Source organism: Quercus suber, unplaced genomic scaffold (assembly GCF_002906115.3).
Source record: "Quercus suber isolate HL8 unplaced genomic scaffold, Cork oak 2.0 scaffold_377, whole genome shotgun sequence".
Classification (NCBI taxonomy): Eukaryota; Viridiplantae; Streptophyta; class Magnoliopsida; order Fagales; family Fagaceae; genus Quercus; species Quercus suber.
Window position 1 is genome coordinate 314683 of NW_027069829.1, and position 25000 is coordinate 339682.

General features: G+C 33.2%; 1 protein-coding gene and 1 pseudogene across 1 annotated transcript; one reads left to right on the top strand and one right to left on the bottom strand.

Annotated features, from left to right (window-relative positions):
- Positions 1-2076: 2076 nt before the first annotated feature.
- LOC112001009 (putative pentatricopeptide repeat-containing protein At1g26500) lies at positions 2077-20028 on the top strand (annotated as a pseudogene).
- A 946-nt stretch (positions 20029-20974) lies between these two features.
- Positions 20975-23629, bottom strand: LOC112001008 (receptor-like protein EIX1). Its single transcript, XM_024033174.1, has one exon. It carries the CDS (start codon positions 23627-23629, stop codon positions 20975-20977), a length of 2655 nt encoding a protein of 884 aa, XP_023888942.1.
- Positions 23630-25000: the final 1371 nt, after the last annotated feature.

Genomic DNA, 25000 nt, shown 5'->3' on the forward strand with positions numbered 1-25000 from the left:
TTGGATATGAAGGATGGTTGTATGTTGGGAGGCCGGTTCTTGCACATGAGATGTGCTGCTCATATATTGAATCTCATTGTGTAAGAGGGATTAAAAGGCATTCATAACTCAATTGTTAAGGTGAGGACTGTAGTGCGGTATGTTAAATTATCTCCAAAAAGGGTGGATAGGTTTAAGGAAGCTGTAAAGGATGAAAAAAATCCAATCTAAGAGTTTGTTATCTCTTGATGTCCCTACTAGATGGAATTCCACATATCTTATGTTAGAGGCAGTCGAGAAGTTTGAAACAGCCTTTGATAGGATGCATGAAGAGGATGTAGAATTTAGTTCTTACTTTATGGAGGTAGATGGAAATGGGAAACAGAAGCACATAGGTCCTCCCAAGGGTGAGGATTGGGTGAATGTCAGAATGTTTTGTAATTTTCTTCGACTTTTTTATGAGGTAACTCTACGTTTTTCTGGTTCTTTATTTGTCACTTCAAATACTTATTTTTGTGAGCTAGTGGGCATTCAAAATGAATTGCATAGATTGTGTGGCATTGATGGTGATCCTCTCTTGAAAGAAATTGTACAATTTATGAAGGAAAAATATGAGAAGTATTGGGGAGACATTGAAAATATGAATTTGATGATATTTATTGCCGTGTGTGTGGGTCTTTTTTGGACAGTACCCAGGCCCAAGTGGAAACAAGGACCTTAGGCCTTTTACCTGTTGTTTAAGGGACTGGGTTTGGTTCACCGCAGCTAAATAAGCTGATTTAGAACCAGATGGTGCACAGAGCAGGAATCCTACAACATATACATGTCAACAAACAAGAAATATATGCATTGAACAACAAGACACAGCAAAGGAACAAGGTGGTAAAGAAAGATACAAGATAAAGCGTTAAGGATCCTTAAAACAATGTAAAATATTTCATTACTTTCTTAATTGTGTAATACACTATGTTCACTAGGAAGTATTACAAGGTTCAAATAAGTTCAAAAATCACGGACTTAAATGGCTCTTCAGGCCTTTAATATTTGCAAAGTTTGAATTCCTTTGAATTCGAGTGTGTTCTCTAGTGGTTGTTTGAGGATACCGGGCAGTATTTCCCTTTTTTTTTTTCTTTTCCTTTTTTTGAATTATAATAGAGTTTTCTTAATTATTCTACTCTAATTCATTATTGCTGGATGCCTTTCACTGTTGGCTGCTTCCTCTTTTATGGTGTCATCCTAGGGTTCCTGGGTACCACTAATTCACTCCATTTGCTCCCCTGGGTACCAGAACCAATGTTGTGCCAGCACCATTGGTGGTTGGTCCCTTCCTCATCCCTGATTATTTTCTCCTTTTAGGGTTTTCTTCCTCAAAAGCCTCCTACTGACTTTCCGTTCTAGGGCGTCCTAAAGAGTTAACCTTGGGTCTCTCTTCTTTCAAGGCTTCTAGATTCCATTTTTTTCAAATTTAACTTTTGGCTGCCTTTCCTTTTGTCATTTTTCCTAAGTGAGCTAATTCCTTCCTGCTGAATTGAAAGTTTCCCAGACACCTTCCTTCATGGTTCTTAATTTTGGGTTCCTCGAGGTACCAGCCCCTTGTTCATGAATTGTTGGTTCCCAAGCTTTCTAACTCTTTTCTGCATCATTGGGTGACTGATAGGGACATATCTTCCCTCGTTCCTTCTGTTTTCTTGGCACCTTACTATACTATGTTTATCTAAACCAGGCCTTACTACACGTCTCGAGGATCTCGGGCTCCTGGGAATTCCCAGGTATCTTGGCCCAGTCATTTTCCCAGGCTCTCTAGCGATTTTCTTGACTTTTGAGGGCTAGGTTGGGCTTTTTCTCTCCTTTATTCCATGAGGCCCGAAACCTGCCCATCCCTAGACTCGGGCCTTTCCATATGGACCCTTAACAGGTTTGGGCCTCTCCCTTTTCCCTTATTGGATGCCCAAACATCTTATGATTTCAATCCTTTGGGTTGTTTTTGGGCTTTGGCACAACATTGTGATTTTTTGGACCTCACACACCGTGGTTCTTGACCCAAGATATAAGATGAAATATTTGAAATATTGGTTTAATAAGTGGTATTCAAAAGAAATGGCAAAGTTTGCTTTAAAATTGGTAAGGGATGCTTTAGATAAGTTGTATGCCCACTATGCAAAGGGTACTGAATTATCAAGTGCTAGTGGCAATGGGCAAGCCACTAACATTGGTTCTTCAATAGAATCAAGTGCTAGTTTTCCATATGATCCATGGAAGATTGCTTCACATGAGTTCGATGAACACATAGCTACAGAAGATGATAATGAATGCACTACTGATGTGGACAAATATCTTAATGAAGCTAGTGAAAAAAATAGGGAGGGTTTTGATATTTTGGCTTGGTGGAAGGTGAATTCTACTACATATGTAATCCTTTCCGAGGTAGCACGAGATGTCATGGCTATTCCTGTGTCCACTGTTACTTCTGAGTCAGCCTTTAGCACGAGGGGTCGTGTTTTGGATCCTTTTAGGAGTTCATTAGCTTTTAAAACTGTGGAGGCCCTTATCTGTGCTCAAAATTGGTTAAAAAACCCATCTAAACCAATCAATCTTCAGGAAGTAATGAATGAAGTGGAAAGTCTTGAGCAAGATGTTGAAGTGAGTAATTTTATAAAACTATATATTTAATTTGTACATTAGTTTATTGTTCTTTGTTTATTAGTTTATTAACATTTTCTATATTTATTAGACTTGTTTACATTATGGTTTTGATAATTGAAACTTGAAATTAGTAGGCACGACTAGAATTGCTTTGAGTATGGGTAAATCCTTTTTGCTTTGTACCTGGTGTTTCACATAAACTATTTACTTCATATTGTAGATCTAAAGTGAAGACTAAAGAACATTAGATTTTGATAGTTAAAACATTTAAGTTGCTTGCCACTCTACCTTATTCAAAGTACTTGACTTCATTACATGTTTGACAGGTGAATTTTTATACACCGCACTGCACATGTGACCACAAAAATGAGGTGCGGTGCGGTTATGGTTTTGGCTAAATTATACACCATACCACACCACACATGTGACCGCAAAAATAAGGTGTGGTGCAATTATGGTCCGCAAAGTGCAGTGCTAAAAATGACCTAAAACTGCACTGCACCGCACCGCGAACACCCCTACTTGCAAGAGGTGTTGGGGTTTATGTCCTAAATTCCAATTTATTAGAATGTCATAAATAATTAAATTGTTTAATTATATGAGACTATTTATAGATGAACTAATGAGACATTATCTTAGTCCATGAGATGCATAATATGTGATTTAGTCACAGAAAATATAGATCACAAGTTCTTTGTAAACTCAGAATTTTAGTTCGTAGTCAGTGATGAAATTGGGCATTTTATTTGCGAAAACTATAACATATCAACTAAGATGATTTGTCTTGATTAGGGAAGTGGAGACTTCTAGTTGATATGTTTATATGTTTTAAGAGTTAAGACATATTGAACTGGACCGTGAGATTTATTATTCTCCTAACAACTGGCAAATGAATAATAAATCTCACGACTTCTATTTACATCAATTCTAAATCCTAAGAGAATAATGAACTTGATTATGAGCTGTAGGTTGCTTTGATATATCAGGTTTGAGATCTAAAGTCACGATCAAAACCTCAGTATGTTGGGCAGCTGCATTTAATGTTGATGAAACATATATTCTCAAGATGAAATTCATAATCTTTTAATGGAGATATAAAATATTCCATTGAGATAAGTTTAATGGGTTTGGTTATTCCGAGTGTTGGACCCAACCACTTTAGTAAGGAGTTACTAAAGTATATATTTATGAAATTGGATTTCATAAATATGTGATGAATAACTTAAAGAATTAAACTGGGTATATTCAAAGTGGTAGTCTATATTCATGACTTTGTATTACTATGAATATTTTATGAAAGAGTTGCATGTATAATAAAGTCTTGGAATATAATTTATTAATAAGGCCTAGGGTGCAATTATATTCATATAGTGGTATTAAATATAATTAATGGTAACTTTGGATTTGTCAAGAGTTGACAGATAACCCCAAGGCCCGTTAGAGCTAGAGTCTTATTTGTTCCCTTTGATCCCATCCCAAGCCACAAACTAAAACCCAATTGGGTAGGCCCAAAAGGCTAACCCAATTAGATAATCAGTTTTTATTTAATAAGAGTTATTAAATAAAGTAACTACCAAGGGTAGTTAGTAGGTATGTATGATTAAAAGAAGAGAAAATAGTTTTTCTCTATAGATTTTTGGAAATATACTTTTTCAAAGGAAAATCAACGTATAAAAGAACTGATTGAAAGACCACTCATCTTGGGCACCATGTGGGATTGGGATGAAAATTGAAGGTATTTTCAAGTCTTGTTTTGAACTTCACTTCATCAAGGTATGCTTTCTATTCTTTATTCTAGATTCAAGGTTACATTTTATCTCTCATGAATGAAGTAGATTCATATTTGTTGCTTCCACTGTGTGTTTTGTATGAGATGCAAAACCAGATTTTCCAACAATTGGTATCAGAGTGGGATTCAATATCATGTTTGTATAACATTCGATTGAGTTTTAGAATTAAAGAAAAACTGTTTTCTTAGTGTTTTAAAATTCTGTAGTAGTTTTTCTGCATTATGTTTTTGTTCTATGAACTTTAAACCTGTGAGCCGTGATGATTTGTTGAGATCTTGATTATAGATTTTTGCTTGGTGCCATGTGTTTCTAATCTTTGCATTAGAGTTGAACACGGTGGATAAAAATTGCTATGTTTCTTGTCAACGTAGATTGTCAAGATGGGTATACAATCATTAGAAATGATATACACCTGACACCGTTGGTTACATGTTTGATTACACTTTATCTATATATAGAATAACGGTTTGACTTCTTGTCTTTATGTTATATTAATATTGTATCAGTGAGTTCATTTACCTTTGGATGTTTAACGTTTTTTCATTGATGTTGTTTATTAATATACATATGTGGATTCAGGTGAGTATATAAGTCTAAATTATAGATTTTCACATGATGTTCCTTTCGAAATTGGTTCTTGGTGTTTTGTATATGCATGGTGTTACTTTGAGAAAGTTAAACTGGGAATTATCTTTTTCAGTATTGCATCAAGATTGTTGATATACATGCTATCATGTTAATGCTAGGATTATGAAATTTATTCCTAATGAGATTATGATTATGTTTTCAAGGGTTTCTAGCATTATTAGGGTTCTTGATAATAATCTTGAAAACCTTAATGTTTGATCTGTGAATCTTCATTCATAAAATCAAAAGGTGTTTTTGATAGAAAACAATGAAGATGTCAAAAATAGTTTCCAGAAAAATTCTGAGAAAAATTCAGTTTTGCGAGTTTCGATCAATCGAGAATTCCTTTCAATCAATCGAATGTTCTTTTCGATTGATCAAAGAGGAATCGAGAACCGATCGATTCAGGAAGAAACTCTATGATGAAATTCTTCATTGTCTCGATCGATCGAGAATCCCTTTCGATCGATCAAATGTTATTTTCGATCGATCGAGCAGGAATCGAGAATTGATCGAACAAGGTAGTGGCATGGTGATGAATTTCTTCATTTTTTCAATCGATTGAGTAAAAGGTTCAACTAAGTGAAGGCACTGAATTTTGAATTTTTTACTTGTTTTTGATTAAGTGTTAAAACTTTATAACAAGCAAGTCTATGTGTGATGAGATTACACATAATTCTATATAAAGTGATTAATTTTATAGTCCTTAAGAGTTAAGGCTATTTATTAATCATTATCTAACTAAAAGACCTAATGAGATCAAAGATGTTAGTTAACTAGAACTCTTAGTCCTAAATTGTTTAGGACTTGTCTTTAAGTAACATTCTAATGAGATTATAATTTTTGTATGATTAAAAGTCCTTAATTTATTTTAATTGGAAGTTTTAATAAAATTAAAGCTTTAATTAAAAGGTATATAGTTTCTAATGAGATTAGAATTATTTATTTATTTATTTAGTAAATTAAGGATAGAGTTCTTTATAACTAATTTTTGATCCATTAGAGTTTAAGAAATCCTAAATAGTTTAGGACTTCCATTTTAGTTAGTGATTCTAATGAGATTAGAGTCTTCATGAAGTGCAAGGTTATTAGTTGTGATGGGATTACAATTATTTAAAGAAAAACCCAAATAATGAGTGGGAGTGCTGAAATAACCATTTTGTTAAGTTTATTGTAATATGAATAGGTACTTTGTCTTAGCCTTGAGCCTCCATGCAGAGGGTATTTACTTCACGGATTACAAGGTTAAACTTCTTTGTGATTACGTGAATGTTTGTTATGCTATTGTGACGTGACTTAGTCAGATCACATCAGATTTAAACAATTAAACACATCTGATGTGTAGGGTTAAAATTGTGATGAGATCACAATGATTTCAAGACAATCCACTTGTTTTAAAATTTCTAGTGGGAGAGAGATACAAGGGTTGGATCTCACGGCCTCCATTATCGATTCATAGTAGTATGGGTAAACAACTTGTCTTGGTGTATATGCCTTGCGATCCCAAAGGAGGGTGTTTTGCTTCATGGTACTACAAGTTTAAACACTATAAGGGAGATAAAATGTGGCTACACATGATTCTAGATAATGTTGTACACTTGATTAAGTGTAATGTTAACCTCCTAAATGAGCTATGTCATTATTACTTAGAGGCTAAAAGAAGAGCGGCAAATTATTTTTGTTTGGTAAGAGTTACCATGATAGCATTAATAATGAGAATAGTTCTTGCTTGATCATAGTGATTGGTATAGCCTCACTACCGAGGAATATTAATTGTGGGATTAAGTTGTCGTTGCACCTAGTATAGTATGGTTTTCGGGTTCCATATTATATGGTTATGGATGCAAAATATAATGTCCTTGTATTTATGTTCACAATTTCAAAATAAAGTTGTAATAAATTTTTGTTCTCTAACTACTATTTTATTTGAATTACATTAACTAAGAAATAATTTTGGACATGGTGCTTAAAGGAGCTGAAGTACATAAATATGTTTCAATTCAGCATTGTCACAATTTCCTATACAAGAAGCATTTATGGAAGATAGCTTATGATGTGATCACAGTCTCCATTAAAATGCTAAAAATGTTCCATTGGCTTCTATATAGCTTATGATGTGATCATAGTCTCCATTAAAATGCTAAAAATGTTCCATTTGCTTCTATCTCAATTGTGTTATAGCATGAAATGTAAGAGTTAGTACTAGACTTAGACTTTATATTAAGTCTAAATGAGATGTTTGGTATGAATCATATTGAGTGCTAAGAAAGGCTTGAGGAGTTCTAATACTATATCATTTTATGAACATATTTATTTTTAAATTAATTGGAATTCTTGGATGTAGAGGTTAAATGTTAATCTCAAATGGATATGATCCGCAAGTCCTTATTAGAATCATTTGATCAATTCAAATTGTTTTGAAAATAAATAAATAAATTCTTTTTACATTATCTTGATGAGTGAGTTCTATGCAACGGAAGACATCCTAAAAGTTAAGTCTAGGATCAATATGATTTAATTCAAATTCTTAGCCTGAATCAAAAGGTAAGAGTGGTATGAAGAGGAATTTATAATACCAAACAATTGGACAAGCTAGTTGTCCTAGGAGTTGCCAAAAGGAAATTAGAGTCAAAAGTATGATTAAAAGGAAAGTGTTTCCATTTTGGTAAAACTAAGCATTGTCCATGATTGTTTTCTAGATGAAAATTTACATGTTTAACTTTTTAAAGAGAGTTTCCATCCTTTGGTATTGTATGTTTTGGCACTTATGTCTAGATCTTATTAATCTAAATGATATTCAAGATTGGTAAAAGATGGGTTTTTAGAATCATTATTTTGTTATATTTCTAGTCTATGAATTTTATTTAGAGGATAATAAGATCTAGGGCTCCTTTTGTAAAGGAATATAGTTCCAATGACTTCTTTAAGTCAGTGCATACATAAAGGAGGAATAAGGCTCTTTTAAAGGTAGATTGTTCTAGAAGAAAAATGTCAGAATTTGTTGTAAGACAACTATAAAATACATTTAGAAATGAGATGGTTGTATTAGATACACCACAAGACATTATTCTGTAGATAACTATTATACCGGTACAATATCGTAGTGGGAGGATTATCAATTACCAAATAAATTCATATTTTTGGGATAAACTTTTGAAGTCATTCCACAAGGATATGAATTTGATCATTGGTCCTATGTAAAGGCAATAGATGATATGAATATGGATTACTGGGTCAAGGTTATGTGAATAAAATTAAATTCTATTTAAAGTCTAGAACTTGTAGAAGTGCCTAGTGGCATTAAGTCTATTGTTTTCAAATAGGTCTACAAGAAATGAGATTGATAGATTAGAAGGTGTAAACCTTCAAAGTCAAGACTTGTGGTGAAAAGATTTATTCAGAAAGAAATGAATCGATTACGAAAAGATTTTTTCACTTATAGTCAAGTTTGACTCTATCTAGATTCTCTTATCCATTATATTTCACTTGGATGCAATATGGCAATGGATATCAAGAAAGTTTCTTTTAGTAGCAATCTTGAGGAAGACATCTATATGATGTAACTAGACTTGTTCATAGCAAAGAACCAGTAGTGTTAAGTATGCAAGTTGCTTAAATTCTATTTATGAACTAAAGCAAGTATATGAATCATAAAATTTCATCTTTGACCTAGCAATCAAATCGTTTGATTTTGATCAAGTATTTAAAGGCCTTATGTGTGTAAAAGCTATATAGAATAATAAATCTCTTAATGTATGTTGATTTATTGTCATCAATAGAGTTTTTTGTTGTCTAGTCCAGTTTGATATAAAGTACTTGAGAAAGACTGGTCATATCCGAAGAATTAAACTTCATTAAAATTCAGAAATTAGGATGTTGGGTCTATCTCAAACTGCTTAAATAGATTAGATTCTAGCCAAATATAGCATGTAATACTTCAAGAAATGATTCTTTCCTTTTAAGTTTGAAATTCCTTTATAAAGGACTATAGTCCTAAGACATATAAAAGGAAGAACATATTAAGACGGTTTCTTATACCAAATCGATAAGAAGTCTTTATGCTATGCTATATACTAGGCTAAATATCTATTTTGCGGTGGGCATGGTAAGCAAATATCAATTAATCAAAGATCACTTAATTTAGTGGGAGTAAAGCATATACTCAAATATCTTAAGAGAATGAGGGATTATATGCTTGTCCATCAAAGTGAGGTTTTGATAGTTACTGGATGTACAAATACTGACTTGTAGTTTGATTGTGATTCATGAAATTGGACTTCAAGATATGTGTTCATCCTAAGTGGTGAAGATACACATTAAGCATAAATATTATCTCATTAGAGAGATATGAGTACGTGAGATGTAGTAGTAGAAAATATGATTTACGCAATTAATCTGGCTAAAACTTGTTCCCAAACCTTGCCTTAGAGTGACTATGAATTACTCTAAAGGGAGATTGTTGGGGTTTATGCCCTAAAATTCAATTTATTAGAATGTCGTAAATAATTAAATTGTTTAATTATATGAGACTATTTATAGATGAACTAACGAGACATTATCTTAGTCCATGAGATGCATAGTATGTGATTTAGTCACAAAAGATATAGATCACAAGTTCTTTGTAAACTCAGAATTTTAGTTCGTAGTCAGTGATGACATTGAGCATTACATCTGCAAAGACTATAACATATCAACTAAGATGATTTCTCTTGATCATGGAAGTGGAGACTTTAAGTTGATATGTTGATATGTTTTAAGAGTTAAGACATATTAAACTAGACTGCTGTGAGATTTATTATTTTCCTAACGACTGTCAAATGAATAATAAATCTCACGACTTCTATTTACATCAACTCTAAATCCTATGAGAGTAATGAACTTGATCATGAGGTGTAGGTTGGTTTGATATATCAGGATTGAGATCTAAAGTCATGATCAAAATCTCAGTATGTTGGGCAGTTGCATTTAATGTTGATGGAACATATATTCTCAAGATGGAATTCATAATCTCTTAACGGAGATATAAAATATTCCTTTGAGATAAGTTTAATGAGTTTGGTTATTCAGAGTGTTGGACCCAACACTCTAAATAAATATATATTTATGAAATTGGATTTCATAAATATATAATGAATAACTTAAAGAATTAAACTTGGTACTCAAGAATTAAGATGTAGTAATCTTTAAAGTGGCAGTCTACATTCAAGACTTTGTATTACTACGAATATTTTATGAAGGGGTTGCATGTATAATAAAGTCTTGGAATATAATTTATTAATAAGACATAGAGTGCAATTATATTCATATAATGGTATTAAATATAATTAATGGTAATTTTGGACTTGTTAAAGGTTAACAGATAAGCCCAAAACCCATTGGAGCTAGAGTCTTATTTGTTCCCTTTGGTCTCATCCCAAGCTACAAACTAAAACCCAATTGGGTAGGCCCAAAAGGCTAACTCAAATAGATAATCAGTTTTTATTTAATAAAATTTATTAAATAAAGTAAATACCAAGGGTAGTTAGTATGTACGTATGATTAAAAGAAGAGAAAATAATTTTTCTCTATAGATTTTTGGGAATACACTTTTCCAAAGGAAAATCAACGTACAAAAGAATTGATTGAGAGACCACTCATCTTGGGCACCATGTGGAATTGGGATGAAAATTGAAGGTATTCTCAAGTCTTGTTTTGAATTTCACTACATCAAGGTACGCTTTCTATTCTTTATTCTAGAATTCAAGGTTACATGTTATCTCTCATGAATGAAGTAGATCTGTATTTATTGCTTCCGTTGTGTGTTTTTTATGAGTTGCAAAACCATATTTTCCAACAAGAGGGCCCCCAATAGTATTGATATATTATATAATGTAGCTTTTACATCTGAAAAAAGAAAAAGAAAAAGAAAAAGAAAAAGTAAGGCTTGCCCAAATTATTTAAGCCCTTAATTGAAAATTGAGAACAACAAATTATTTCTAACCGTTTCTCACAAAGCAAAAAGGCTATAATGACATGAAGTCCAATCAAATCACCAAATCTTTAGCTTTCTTAGAAAAAAAAAAAATTCACCACATCCAAGTATCCTCTGGATCAAACTTTTGTACCACATTTCATTAAGAAAACCCATGTTTATTACTTGAAATGTAGAGAGGGAGAGAAAAGAGAGACATTGATTTTCTCAATATACAAGTAATAAAATGCAGAAGAAAAGATAACAAAAAGCAAAAAAAGAAAGATTAGACAAGTAAGAAAAGGTAGAAAAAAGAAAGAAAAAAAAAAAAAAAACACTCACTCTTTCCATCTTGATTCTTAAAGAAAAAAAAAGACACTCTTTTTAATTGGCTTACTCATCAATTAGTGTTGGCAATAGATTTAGTGTGTTCACAGATCTTCATTTTAGGTTATTTTTTGTTTTCTCTTCCTTTGGCTTAACTTTTGTTGTACTATTTACTCTCTTTTGTTTGTACTCTTTAAATTTTGATTTCTTTACTATTCTCTAGAAGTCTATGGAATGGACCCACTTAAAGTATTGATCCCAATCCTACACGTTTTTTTTTTTTGTTTTTTTTATTTTTATTTTTATTTTTTATTTAAGAAATCAGATTTAGTGGTATGAAAGTTAAAGTATTTATCCTAGTCCTACAATTTTTTTTTTTTAAAGAAATCAGATTTAGTGGTATGGAGGGATAGTGGGTTGGTCTTAGTGGATTAAGTTTAGTATTTTCTAGAAGACTATGGAATGGAACCCACTTAAAGCATGGATCCTAGTCCTACATGGTTTTTTTTTTTTTTTTAGGTCAGATTTAGTGGTATGGATGGATAGTGGGCTAGTCTTAGTGGATCCAATCAAGTTTAGTCCTACACATTTTGCTCAAAAAAAAAAAAAAAAGGTTTACTGCTACAATCCTACACAAAAAAAGGAGTATTGATAACAAAATTATAAATTTAGAATAATCTACTTTGTATTTATATTAATTTTAATTTATTTGTGCAAGTTTAAAGTGTAAAGTGATCATATTAAATAAAGCTGCAACTGTGCTTTTGATAAACCAGGTTTTATTGTTTTATACATTAAATTTATATTATTCTAGTTAAATTGTAATTTTTTATTATAGATTGTGTTTCATTTATTCATAAATATTTTTTAATTACAAATGTCTACTAGAAAATATCCATCTGTATATAAAAACTAAAAAAAAAAAAAAAGACAAAGAGAAGAACTAATTGAATCTCAAAAAGGAGCTATGGACAAATTTATTACTAGTAAAAAAAAAAAAAAATCTTGCAGAAAATTTGAGTGAAGGTTTCATAAATGAACAGCAAATTCATCAAAAAGAGTTAGAAGATAATGAAAATATACAACAAAATGATAATAACGAAGGTGGTCATGATAATGTTCAAACATGTAATGTCAACATTCTTGATAATGAAGCTCAAAATAATTTAGAGGAGAGTGAAAATATTAATGATCAACCTAATTATATTCCTACAAATATTTTTGATCCAGGTCAATGGAAAACTATTGATATAAAATTAAGAGATTAGTTAGTAGAAAATGGTCCAATAAGAGTTGATGATCTAAACTTTCCTATAGATAAGAACTCTAGACATTTTTCTACTACGCATTATATTTGAAAATTACCAAATGGGGAGAAAAATGATAGAAAATGGTTAGTGTATTTAAAAGACCTAGATAAAGTATTTTGTTTTTGTTGCAAGTTGTTTGTGGGGGTGCATTTTTTCTTCTCACCTTAGTGGCCCAAGGATCCTGGGCCAAATAAATATTTTTTGGTGGACTGGGCTCGGTTCACCGCAGCTAAAAGGCTGTTTAAGAACCAAGTGGTGCACAAAACAAGCTCCCTACAATACAAATAACTGACAAACAAAAATATCTGTATTGAATGACATTTTAACAGCAAAAAATCTGTATTAATTTTCTTTAGTCATTATTACAATGCTCACTAAGACGTGATACAAGGTTCAACTAAGTTCAAAAATTACAGACTTTGATAGCCATTTAAGCTTCCAAGACTTGCAAAGTTTGAACTTGTTGAGTCCGAGCATGTGCTATAGTGGCTGTCTCTGGGATACCGGGAGCGGCTCCTTTGTTTTCTCTTAATTTTACAGAACTCTTTCTATAATTCTATGAGACTCCAGAAATGACCATGAATGCCTCAATGATCTAATCAAAAATGAATTTCTATCTCAATCTGAAATCCAAATGCCCCATTTTCAACATGGACCCCTTCCTCCTTTTATAGCACAGATTGGGCTCCGGGGTACTGGTGATTTCCCCCTTTTGCCCGTTAGAGTTTGTGACATGCCAGTTTTGCTCAGGGCTATGTCGTTTCCCTTTTTTCTCATAGCTTCTTACTTTTGGTCCGACCAAAAGAAAGTCCCTTAGCTGGTTTTCTATTTCCAGCTTCTCTATTAGCTAATCTTCAGCTATTTGGCATTTTTCACTTCTTCAACTTTTTTTAGTTGTACTCTTCTTTGTCATTTTCTCCAAATAGTTGGAATCACGGCTCCTACGTTTTTTGCTTCGTACTTCTTGGTCCCACTACATGTCTGGAGCATGAGACCCGCATGCTTTCGTCTTTGATCCCTGTTTTGTTTCAATCTTCCTTCACATGCCCCAGGGATCCCTGGACTCTGGTGACTTCTGGGATCCCGACCCAGTTCTTCTTACTGGACTCCCTTTGGCTTATTGGACCTGGCCGGTTTGGCCCTTTTCCCTTGCTTTATGTCTTTTAAACTTTGTTCTTTCATGGGTCTTTGCATCCCAATCTTTTGGGCCTCTTGACCTTTTCTTCTTTCTTTTCTCTTTCCTTCATTGTGTAAGCCCAACCCTCCTTTTTTCTCTTATTTTCTCTTAGTTTATTTATTTATTTATTTATTTTTGGTGAAATGAGCCCAACGTTTTATTTCTTTGGGCCTTAGTCTGTGACCAATTTTGAACCTCAACATTGTTTAATTCAAAATCTAATACAAATCAACTAGCTAATGGAGGAACTAAGGATCGGAAAAATATTAGTTCTATTCTTAAAAACCATGAAACAACCAATGAGCATATTACTAACATGAATACTTGGATTGGTTTAGAACTAAGATTATTGAAGAATAAAACAATTATTAAAAATGTCCAAGAACAAATTAAGAAAGAGAAAGATCATTGGAAACAAGTGTTATTAAGAATAATAGCAGTGGTAAAAAATTTTGGTAAAAATAATTTGGCATTCCGAGGAAAAAACGAAAAGATCTATCAAGAAAATAACGGAAATTTTTTAAGTATAATTGAAATAATTGTAGAATTTGATCCAGTAATGCAAGAACATGTTCGATGTATTCAACATGGTGCAATCCATAATCATTAATTTGGACATAATATACAAAATGAAGTGATATGATTATTATCAAATGAAATTAAAAGTAAAATTATAAAAAAGATTAAAGAAGCAAAATACTTTTCAATTATACTTGATTGTACCCTTGATGTAAGTCATCAAGAACAAATGACTCTCATACTAAGATGTGTAGATATTTCAATAAGTTTGATAAAAATAGATGAACATTTTCTGAAATTTTTAAAGGTAGATAATACTTCTAGAAAATGTATTTTCAATGAAATTATAAATGCAATAAAAATCTTGAACTTGATATTAATGATGTACGTGGATAAGGATATGATAATGGGTCTAATATGAAAGGGAAAAAACAAGGGGTACAAAAAAGAATTCTTGATATCAATCCTAAAGCATTTTAAACACCATGTGGTTGTCATAATCTCAACCTTGTCCTATGTGATATGGCTAATTCTTGTCCTAAAGCTACATCTTTTTTTGGAGTAGTATAACATATACACACACTATTTTCTTCTTCCACAAATCGATGGAAAATTTTACAAGATAATGTGATAGGTTTAACTCTTAAGCCATTGTCACAAACACGTTGGGAAAGTCGAATTGAAAGTGTGAAAGCAATAAAATTTCAAACTCTAGAAATAAGTTACAATTGGCAAAAACAAGTGAAGATCCCAAAATAAAAAGTGAAGCTTATTGTTTTGCAACATATGAGATTGAAAGTTTCGAGTTTTTGCTAGGTATGACTATTTGGTATGACATATTATTTGCTGTTAACTTTGTTAGTAAAAATTTACAATCGAAAGACATGCATATTGATGTTGCTATAGATCAATTAAAAGGCCTCATGTCTTTTTTAAAAATATATAGAGAAGATGGATTTACATCTGCTATGAATTCATTTAAAGAAATTGCAACCAAAATGGAAATAGAGCCTATATTTCATGAAAAACGTATAATTCATAGGAAGAAGCAGTTTGATGAGAATGTCAATGATGAGACAACATAATCCGTTAAAGAATATTTTAGAATTAATTATTTTATATATATAGTAGATCAAGCTATTTCTTCAATTGAAAGTTGGTTTGAACAATTTCAAATATATGAAAATATTTTTGGTTTTTTATTTAATTTTGAAAAACTAAAATCACTAGATGATGATAGTTTAAAAAAAAAAATTGTCTTAATCTTTTTTTGAGAGAGTTTCAACCTATGACATCCACTCCTGATGAAAACTTTTTATCATCAGACCAAGACACCAATCAGGCTTTTTGGTGTAGCCGGGGATTAAACCTTAGATCTCTTATACAACTATCAAAGACTTTACCAGTTGAGCTAACTGGAACCCACAAAATTGTCTTAATCTTGAACGTTTTCTCACACATGAAATTTACTATGATATTGATGGATTAGATTTATCTTCAGAACTAAAAGTTTTAAAAGAAGTTTTGCAGATAACTGAAAACTCTCCAATTAATATACTAAATTATATAAAGAGGCTAGAATCTTTTCCAAATGCATGTATTGCTTTCAGAATATTACTAACTATACATATTACAGTTGCATTCGCAGAAAGAAGTTTTTCAAAATTAAAATTAATAAAATCATATTTAAGATCAACTATGTCACAAGAAAGATTAAGCGGATTAGCCATATTATCAATTGAAAAGGAAATGTTAGTGGAACTTGAATACAAAAATTTAATTAGTAATTTTGCCTCTCAAAAAGTAAGAAAAATAAATTTTAATTGAAAAAAAAAATATATATATATATATATATATAAATTTATAATTAAATATAATAAAATGCCCCATTTAAAGCTTTTGCTTAGGGCCCCCAAATTTGTTGAGTCGGCCCTACTTTACTACTCCAAATCCAACCCATATGGAAAAATATAAAATTTTAACAAAACATTTCTTTTAGAAAAATTTAAATTTATTATAAATTTTACGACATAAATTTTTATTTTTTATTTTTTTTATTTTTTGCAAATGGCAAATTACACACTTAAAGTTTGAGAGTGTTTGAATTTTACACCTTTAATTTGGAATTTACCCTCCAAAATTTTGAGCTATTTGAATTTTACACTGTGACATTTTAGAATTTGGATTTTACCCCCTAAAGTTTGATAATGTTTGAATTTTACACTTCAAAATTCTGAAACTTTAGTTGTAAAATTTAAACACCCTCAAACTTTAGAGAGTAAAATCCAAATTCTAAAAATATTAGGACATAAAATTCAAATATTCTAAACTTCAGGAGGAAAATTTAAATTCTGAAATTTTAGGGTGTAAAACTAAAATCTAAAAACTTACCAACTTTAAGAGGCATAATTTGCTTTGGGTCACATATCAACCAGAAAGATAACCATTCCCACATGACTCTCCACACTTATGTGCCTGCCGGATGCAATAAACTTAGACCTATTTGACGTTTCACATGATCTGGTATCAACTTATTAACAAGCTCTGGAGATGCCCCTGACAACTCCTGACTTTCCACACTTATTTACCTTTTTTTTTTTTATTAAATGAAGTTTGTGAATTCTCTCGTAAAGGATTACTCTACTAAAGAAAAACCCAACCCCTGATTTTATCACTGCTCTGTCTCTTTGCGTTTGTGCTGATCTTCCAGGTACTAATCTTTCTCTTATCTCTCTCACTTGTTTCCTTTGTTTAATTACTCAGAAACCGCGGGAAAATCAATTAAAGCTTCCAAACTTTGCTTATGGTGGTAATTTTAATGGGTTTTTTTTTTTCATTCTCTTTGTCATTAGTAATAGTGTGTTAATTGAAGTGCCTTGAATGTGAAAGAGTTGTATGCGATATTATTTTCAATCTAATTCCATCTGTGGCTTTCTTCATTTCCAAGTGTTCAATGTCTAAAAATTCACTGGAAGCTTAGACTGCTGATTGGCATTGTGTTGTTCATTGGTACCCTTTTTTTTTTTTAAGCACCAACTCTACTCACACACCACAACCTTCCAACCCCATTACCACCATTTCACCACCCAACCCTGATCACCTACTCCGAGTCTGCAGTCTGCACCATCCTCTACCAGCAACAAGACTCCCCAGACCCAAGACTCCACTCCAAGCTCCATGCTTCATGCTTGCCAGTCACAATTTGACCAAGACAACCACCTCACCCACGAGTTCTTCCTCCGAGTCTGCAACAACTTCCCTTACTCATGGCAACCTGTCTACGGCTTCTTTCAATACACAGAAGCCAACACAACTTCACATTTCACTCACATGTCTGTCTCCTTCAACAAGTTGCTTGACGTGATTGGAGAGTCACGCAACGTTGAGCTTTTTTGGGAGCTTCTCCATGAGACGGGACTGCGTCATCTGGTCAATGATAAGACTTTTAGGATTGCGCTTAACACCTTGGCAGCAGCAAGGGAGTTGAAAAAGTGCGTGGAGTTTTTCCACTCTCTGAATGCATGAGTATGAGTATAGCTTGGAGACTTTGAATAAGGTGGTTGAGACTTTGTGTGGGAATGGACTTGTTGAGGAGGCCAAGTTTGTTGTGTCCAAGTTGAGAGAATGGATAGAACCAAGTGGGGTTACATATAAGTGTTTGATAAAGGGTTTTTGTGATGTGGGTGATTTAGTTGAGGCTTCAAAGGTTTGGAATTTGATGGTGGATGAAGGGTTTCAGCCAGATATATTGATGCGGTTGAGACAATGATGGAAACCCATTTCAAGATTAATAGGTATGATGAGGCATTAAAGTTATTTCAGATGATGAGAACGATGAGCATAGACAATTTGGGTCTTTCAACTTATAGGCTTGTGATTGAGTGGATGTGCAAAAGGGGTAAGAATGCGCAAGCATGCATGATGTTTGAAGAAATGCGTGAGAGAGGTATTCAGGTCGATAATCTAACGTCGGCATCACTTATTTATGGGCTTTTGGTGAGAGGGAGAGTTAGAGAGGCTTATAGGATTGTGGAAGAGATTGAGAAACCGGATGTCAGTGTGTACCATGGGTTGATAAAAGGACTTTTGAAGTTAAGAAGGGCAAGTGAAGCAACACAAGTGTTTAGAGAGATGATAAAGAGAGGGTGTGAGCCTACAATGCATACCTATATAATGTCATTGCAAGGGCATTTAGGGAAGAGAGGTAGGAAGGGAACTTACCCACTTGTGAATTTTGAAACTGTTTTTGTTGGTGGTTTGGTTAAGGCGGGAAAGTCTTTAGAAGCCACCAAGTATGTGGAAAGGAGTTTGAGGAAAGGGCTTGTGAGGTGCCGAGATATGATTACAACAAGTTTTTGCATTATTATTCAAGTGAGGAGGGTGTTGTTATGTTTGAGGAGGTGGCAAAGAAATTGAGAGAAGTAGGGTTGGTTGATTTGGCAGATATATTTGAGAGGTATGGGCTGAGAATGGCTACGAGAGGCAGAAGAAGAAACATATCAGTGGAATCTTGAGAACCAATTTTAATGACTGAATTTGTAGATTATAATTTGCTCCAAGGAGGTTATATGACAAACAAGAAAGGAAGTGAAAATATAGAAAATTAATTAATCAGGATCCTCTCTCTCTCTCTCTCTCTCTCTCTCTCTCTCTCTCTCTACTGTGGTCCACAAAATTTCTCCCTTTGACCAGACTGTTTTGAGGCTCACGGGATGTTTCTATTATGGACATATAAAGTGTACAAGATGACCGGTGTAGTACAAGATTTGGTAATCCTAGTAGCAAAGCTAAAGCTTGCTTATATTCTGTGCATTCACACATATTGATGATTTGTAAACTCTATCATTTACTTGGAGCAACTTGCTATTGCTTTCCTAGATGCTTAAGGGTGTGCTTTATAATGTTCCTGTGATTGTAGAACTGGTTGGTAGTGCAGTTGCAAACCAAATATTGCATATGAAGGATGGGGAGGGAAAAGTAAAATTTGTTCTGCAGTCAATTTTCACCCAACTAATGTTGGCTAGCAAAGAGTCACCCAAATAATGTTGGTTAGCAAAAAGACAATAATGGAAGTGATATCCAATATAAAAAGTCGTATGCAAGGAGGTTAGGTCAGTTTCAAAATTTCACTTATTAATAATTTCCTTTTCTTATGTTTGTAGTTTGATAAGTAAGATTGTTTTTCAAAACTTTTTGCTGTTATCTGTAGAATGGTTTGTAGTTCTATAAGTAAGATTGTTCTGCTGCGAAGCCTTATTTGAGCACCGAGGTTTCCTGTTCTATCTCAGGTTCAGCTTCCATCTGGTTATAAGCCCCTGGGATATCACCCAAAAGCTTCTCCTTGAAGGAAACCTTGAGGGGAACCTGCCCATAAGTTCAGCCTCTTCCACTCTAGAGAGAAAAGGAGAGCTCTCACGAGACATTTTTCTTCTTGTCAATGTTAAAGTATATATCATGTTTGCGGCAAACTCATCTTTACTCTTATTTTTTCTCTCTTGCTCCAAAACTGTAAAAGCTTTTTCCCACTTTTGAGAGGGAAGCTTCTACGAGCAGAGCGGAAATGTTAATCTGTAAAAGGTTTTTGTTTTTTTTTTTTTTCCACCTCGAATTAAAGGTCAAAATGCAAAAAGATTATTTGGGGTTTGTATTAGTTGCAAACTGACTGTACTATCAATTTTGTATTATCAATCCTTGAGGTTTAAGAGTTATCTAAATTAATCCCTCCATCTTATTTATGTTAAGTATAACTAACCGGAAATGGTCAAGTAGTATACCTGTTAGTGTGTGTTTGTGCTTCCTACTTGGTGCTAACGAGCCCATTGACATGGAGAAGTTCCAAGAGCCTTTATTTATATGGATGCCTAGGGCAGTGGTCATCAAAATTAATGGAGAACTACAAATAATGATTATACCAGAACACTTTATCATATTCAAAGAACTTCGTCCACAACCTGGACACTGAAGAAAATTTGAGTATTTAATACAACGGGAAGTAGGGATTCTGGTAAAATAGTTTCTTTGTTTGTTTCCAGTTTTTTAATTTTGTTTTCTCTTTCCCAATATTTGGAATGAAATTCATTGTTCATAACTGGTAGTTTCTGCATAAGCTACAGTAGTTGGTTTATTACTTACAACAAACTACAAGCCGTATTGTAACATATTAGTTTAGTTGTTTACTATAGTTCCACGTGTAAATATGTTATTGGTTTAGTTGGCTTAGTGAGTCAGTTTTTCTGTTTCAACCTGTGTTAGCCGTTGGATTTCTGTTAGGATTTAGCTAGTTTGTTAGTTAATCTCTCTCTTAGCTTTGTTTCTCATATATAAGAGCAGAGATCATGTAAATTTATGTAAGCTTAGTACAAAATCACATGTGGAGAAGGAATAGTACCTGAATTAGGGTGCGACAAATATCCTCGCGATTTGCTTTTACCTTGATTCTTGAAATGGAGTTAATGCCATTGCCATTCTAGTTTGCTGCAAATTACTTTGATTTTAATTTTTAAACATCCTTCATTTGACAGAAGAAGTTATGACAATGCAAGCACGGGAAGCATATTCCAACATAGTACAATTTATTCAACACTTTTAATACTGAAAGACATAAAGCAGGTACTAGAAAAGGTGATTATTGAACATAATTATTGAGGACCCTTTACTTGGGAGCTTGTTGGTGTTGAAACTTCCTTTTCAATTTGGCTGCTCCAGCTGCTACCATCACATAAATTTTGTCATTCATGTTGCCCAAGAAGCGGAAATAAGAATACCTCCAAGATTTATTCAGCAGTAAAGAGCCCCAAAATCCACAATACCCCACAATAAATCCAAGTCCAATGCTTAAATAAAATGAAGGTATTTTGAAGTCATGCTGCTCTTGTTTTTGAATGCCTTGCTTTTCATCATCTCCTTCTTCAATGCTACAATGTGGATCTCCAAATGATTCATTGCTCGAGCAATTGTCTGAAAGTGGAGGCCCACAAAGTTGAGGATTCCCTATAAAGGCTTGGCCGGAAAATGATTGTAACTGGGTACTGAGTGGAATTTTTCCTGACAAATTGTTATTTGATATGTCCAAAAGAGAGAGGAATGTTAGAGATGAGATGCTAGATGGCATAGTGCATGAAAGGTAGTTCCTTGATAAATCAAGAGCCTCTAAATTTGGCATTTCAATGTTTGGTGGGATGGGTCCGACCAGATGATTTCTGGACAAATTCAAAAATATTAATCCGTCAAGGCTCATTACTTCCGTGGGAATCCTTCCTGACAAGTTATTAGATGAAAGGTCAAGAACGTTAAAAAATAATTGGCCGTGGTAAAACTTACTATATCTAATAAACTCCCTGGAGCTGAATGTGAGTTTGACACTGTCAGAATAGGCCATATACGGATAACTCATGTCGGGATTAGTGTCAAAGTAAGCAGTCATCATGCCAGGAAACGTGCATGGTGGAATAGCTCCCGATAAACTATTTGACGAAAGATTCAAATAATTCAAAAATTGCAGTTGACACAATTGCCTGGGAATATTTCCACTGAATGAATTAGAACATAACGAAAGAAATTTCAGCTTTTGTAAATTTTCACCAATCCATGTTGGTACGTTACCCAAGAGCCTGTTATTCGCAAGATGAAACGCAGCCAACTCAGTGCAAGTCTTCAATGATAAAGGCACTTCCCCCGACAAAATATTGTTCTCCAATCGCAACGTGTTGAGACGTATTAATTGGCCCGTTGAGTTGGGAATTTGTCCGGAAAGATTATTATTAGCTAAGTTTAGAGCGATCAAATTGTGTCCATATTTCCAACAGTCTGGAATCTCGCCCCATAGATTATTTGAAGATAGATCCAAATAATTCAGGGAGTTATTTATAGACAATATTCTACATAAGTTCGAAATATGTCCAAAAAATGAATTTTTAGCTAAAAATAATATCCTTGTGTTGGCCGAGAAGCGAGGCAGGGGGCTCGAAAAGTTATTGCCAGTCAAATCTAGTTCTGAGAGTTGGTGCTGCGATGAAAAATCAGGCACATGTCCTTTGAGCTTATTGAAAGACAGATTCATATACATGATCCTGGAAGAAAGGTTCCAAAACCAATCTGGCACAACATCTACAATACTAGCATTAGAGATATCAATGGCAGAAAAATTATTTTGTGATCGAAGCCACTGGGGAAATTTCGGGCCTAGTAGGCAAGACCTCAAACCTATGGTTTCAAGTTGAAAGGGTGGAGTCCAGTTAGAACTCACTTTCAACGCTAACCGGTTTGAAGAAAGATCTAACACCCGCAAGCTACTGAATTTTTGTAAGTGAGCTTCTTTGATGCTACCCTTCATGTAATTCCTAGCCACATCCAGGACAGCCAGTTGCGAAAACTGGGCAAGACTTCGTGCTAAGGATCCATTCAATCCATTGCTAGAAAGGTACAATTTTCTCAGTGATGAAGATCTGTTACGCTCACCTTGCTCTTGAAATAGACCCAAAGTTAATGGTATTGGACCCTCGAGATTATTATCCGAGAGATCAAGAGAGATGAGAGAAGTCAAGTTACCGAAAGCATTTGGGATCACCCCATGTAGCTGGCATCTTGAAAGATTAAGGTAAACAAGACTATGACCAATGTCAAACAACCAATCTGGTATTGTAGAACTGAAATTATTCAACGAGAGATCGAGGATTTTAAGAGTAGTAAAATTCACATGATGCAAATTTTGAGGAAGCTTGTGAAGATTACAAAAGAATAAACGCAATTCTACCAGAGAAGGTAGCATATTTACTGCATCAAGCCAATCCTCTGCATTGCTAATCTCAACACCACCTAGAGCAAGAACTTCCAAAGAAGAAAGACCATAAACCCAACTGAGGTTCTCGGCTCTTAAATAAAAAAGACCATTTCCACTCAAATCCAGAGACTTTAAGTGTGAGAGGTTTCCAAGACTACTTGGAATGGTTCCTCGAAAATTGGCATTAGATAGGTTGAGATGTTCGATATATTTAAGAGAACATATAAACTCTGGAATTAGAGTCTGCTGGAAATGGTTGAGGCTCAAGTCTAGAGATCTCAAATATGGTAAGTCAAGCAGAGAAGGACTTACCTCACCTGGCAATTTGCTGGTTGGGTCTCGACTGTGGAGATCAAGCATGGTCACATGACCAGTTGTGTTGTCACATCCAACTCCTCTCCAATTGCAACAATCTTCTTCTGCTGTCCAAGAAGAGAAGGGTTCTGAAACATCCTTAAAGCCTTCTTTGATCTTGAGAAGAGCGTCTTGCTCACTATCCATGCACGGTACCGCACCAGTCAACGCCATTTCCATGCAGTGAAGCCCAATGAGATAAAATACTAGAATTTGAATCAATTTACTTCCTCTGATCACCATGATCATGGTTGTATTTGAATTTGCAAGCTATTGGTACGGTAGGAAAGATGGTTCACAAATGCAATTCTCAAGCCTGTGAGTAGAGAATATGACCAACTCTTTCTGAAGTTAATTGCCTTTTGTTGAATGAAGTTTTCATGTAACACTGCTTCCTGCCTGCCTTCCTTATATTTATTTCTTTCTTTCTTTCTTTCTTTTCTTGTTTTATTTTTTGTCAACAATTATGGCAAAAGTTCTGTCATGTATATAGTGTGCAGAAACTTCCCTTTGATAGAGAAATATGAAAATTAAGTCTTAAAATGTGAAAGTAGGAAATTAAACCATATGAATTATACTCTTACAATTTATTTTCTTAGTTTACAAATTTCTTATTTACGTGTGATTGAATTTTTCTATGATATTTTTGTTTTAGGATTATTGCAAGTGGATCGCTAACTGTTTTTTCTAAATTTTAGGACACATTTGGTACACTCGATAGATATTGCATTAAAAATACAAATTCATATTATTTGGAATAAAAGATATTGTAATAAAATAATTATTCCAATTATACGTTTAGTTATATATTTTGAATAAAAGCTTGTATTTATATTTCACAAATTGAAATTGTATTTTTGAAATTACTTATACAATTATATTTATATTTATTGTGAGACTCAATTATCCTTAAAATTTGAATATTTTAAAGTAAGCACCATTTACTAATTTTTAAATCAATAAATATATCAAAAAAAATTTATTAAAAAAAACAAACAAAGAAATCATTTAACAATTGGATTGCATATATATTTGGCAACAAAAATCATTGTAACGTTTATGTATTTAGGTATCAAAGATAGTGTTAAATTGGATTTTATTGATTGTTTTTTAGTGAGAAAAATAATTTTCTAAGGATTTTTTATTTTTAAAATTAATACGTGCAAATAGAATTTATGTTTTTAAAGGTATATTAATTTTTAAAGTTATTAACAAGATTCCCTGTTTGAGTTACATCATCTTGTGTGTTCTTGTTCAAAATGAGTAGAACTAAATTTATGTATTTTATTGTTTTTAATTCTGTTTTTTCTTTTTTTATTTAGTTAAAATTGACAAATTATTTATTAAAAAAAAATTAGATGCTGATGTGGCATTTTTTTTATAATATTTTAATTCCTCCAGGAGCCACCCTAGACATTTCCGTCAGTTGATTGACAGAAAGGACGAAAATAACATTCGTTAATTGGTTTAGGAACTAAAAGTGGTAAAATTAAAATATAGGGACCAAAATGAAAAAAAGCCAAAATATAAGGACTAAAAGTGCAT

Excerpts from the sequence above, each read along its gene's own strand:
- LOC112001008 (XM_024033174.1), bottom strand. The coding sequence starts at position 23,629 with ATGGCGTTGACTGGTGCGGTACCGTGCATGGATAGTGAGCAAGACGCT.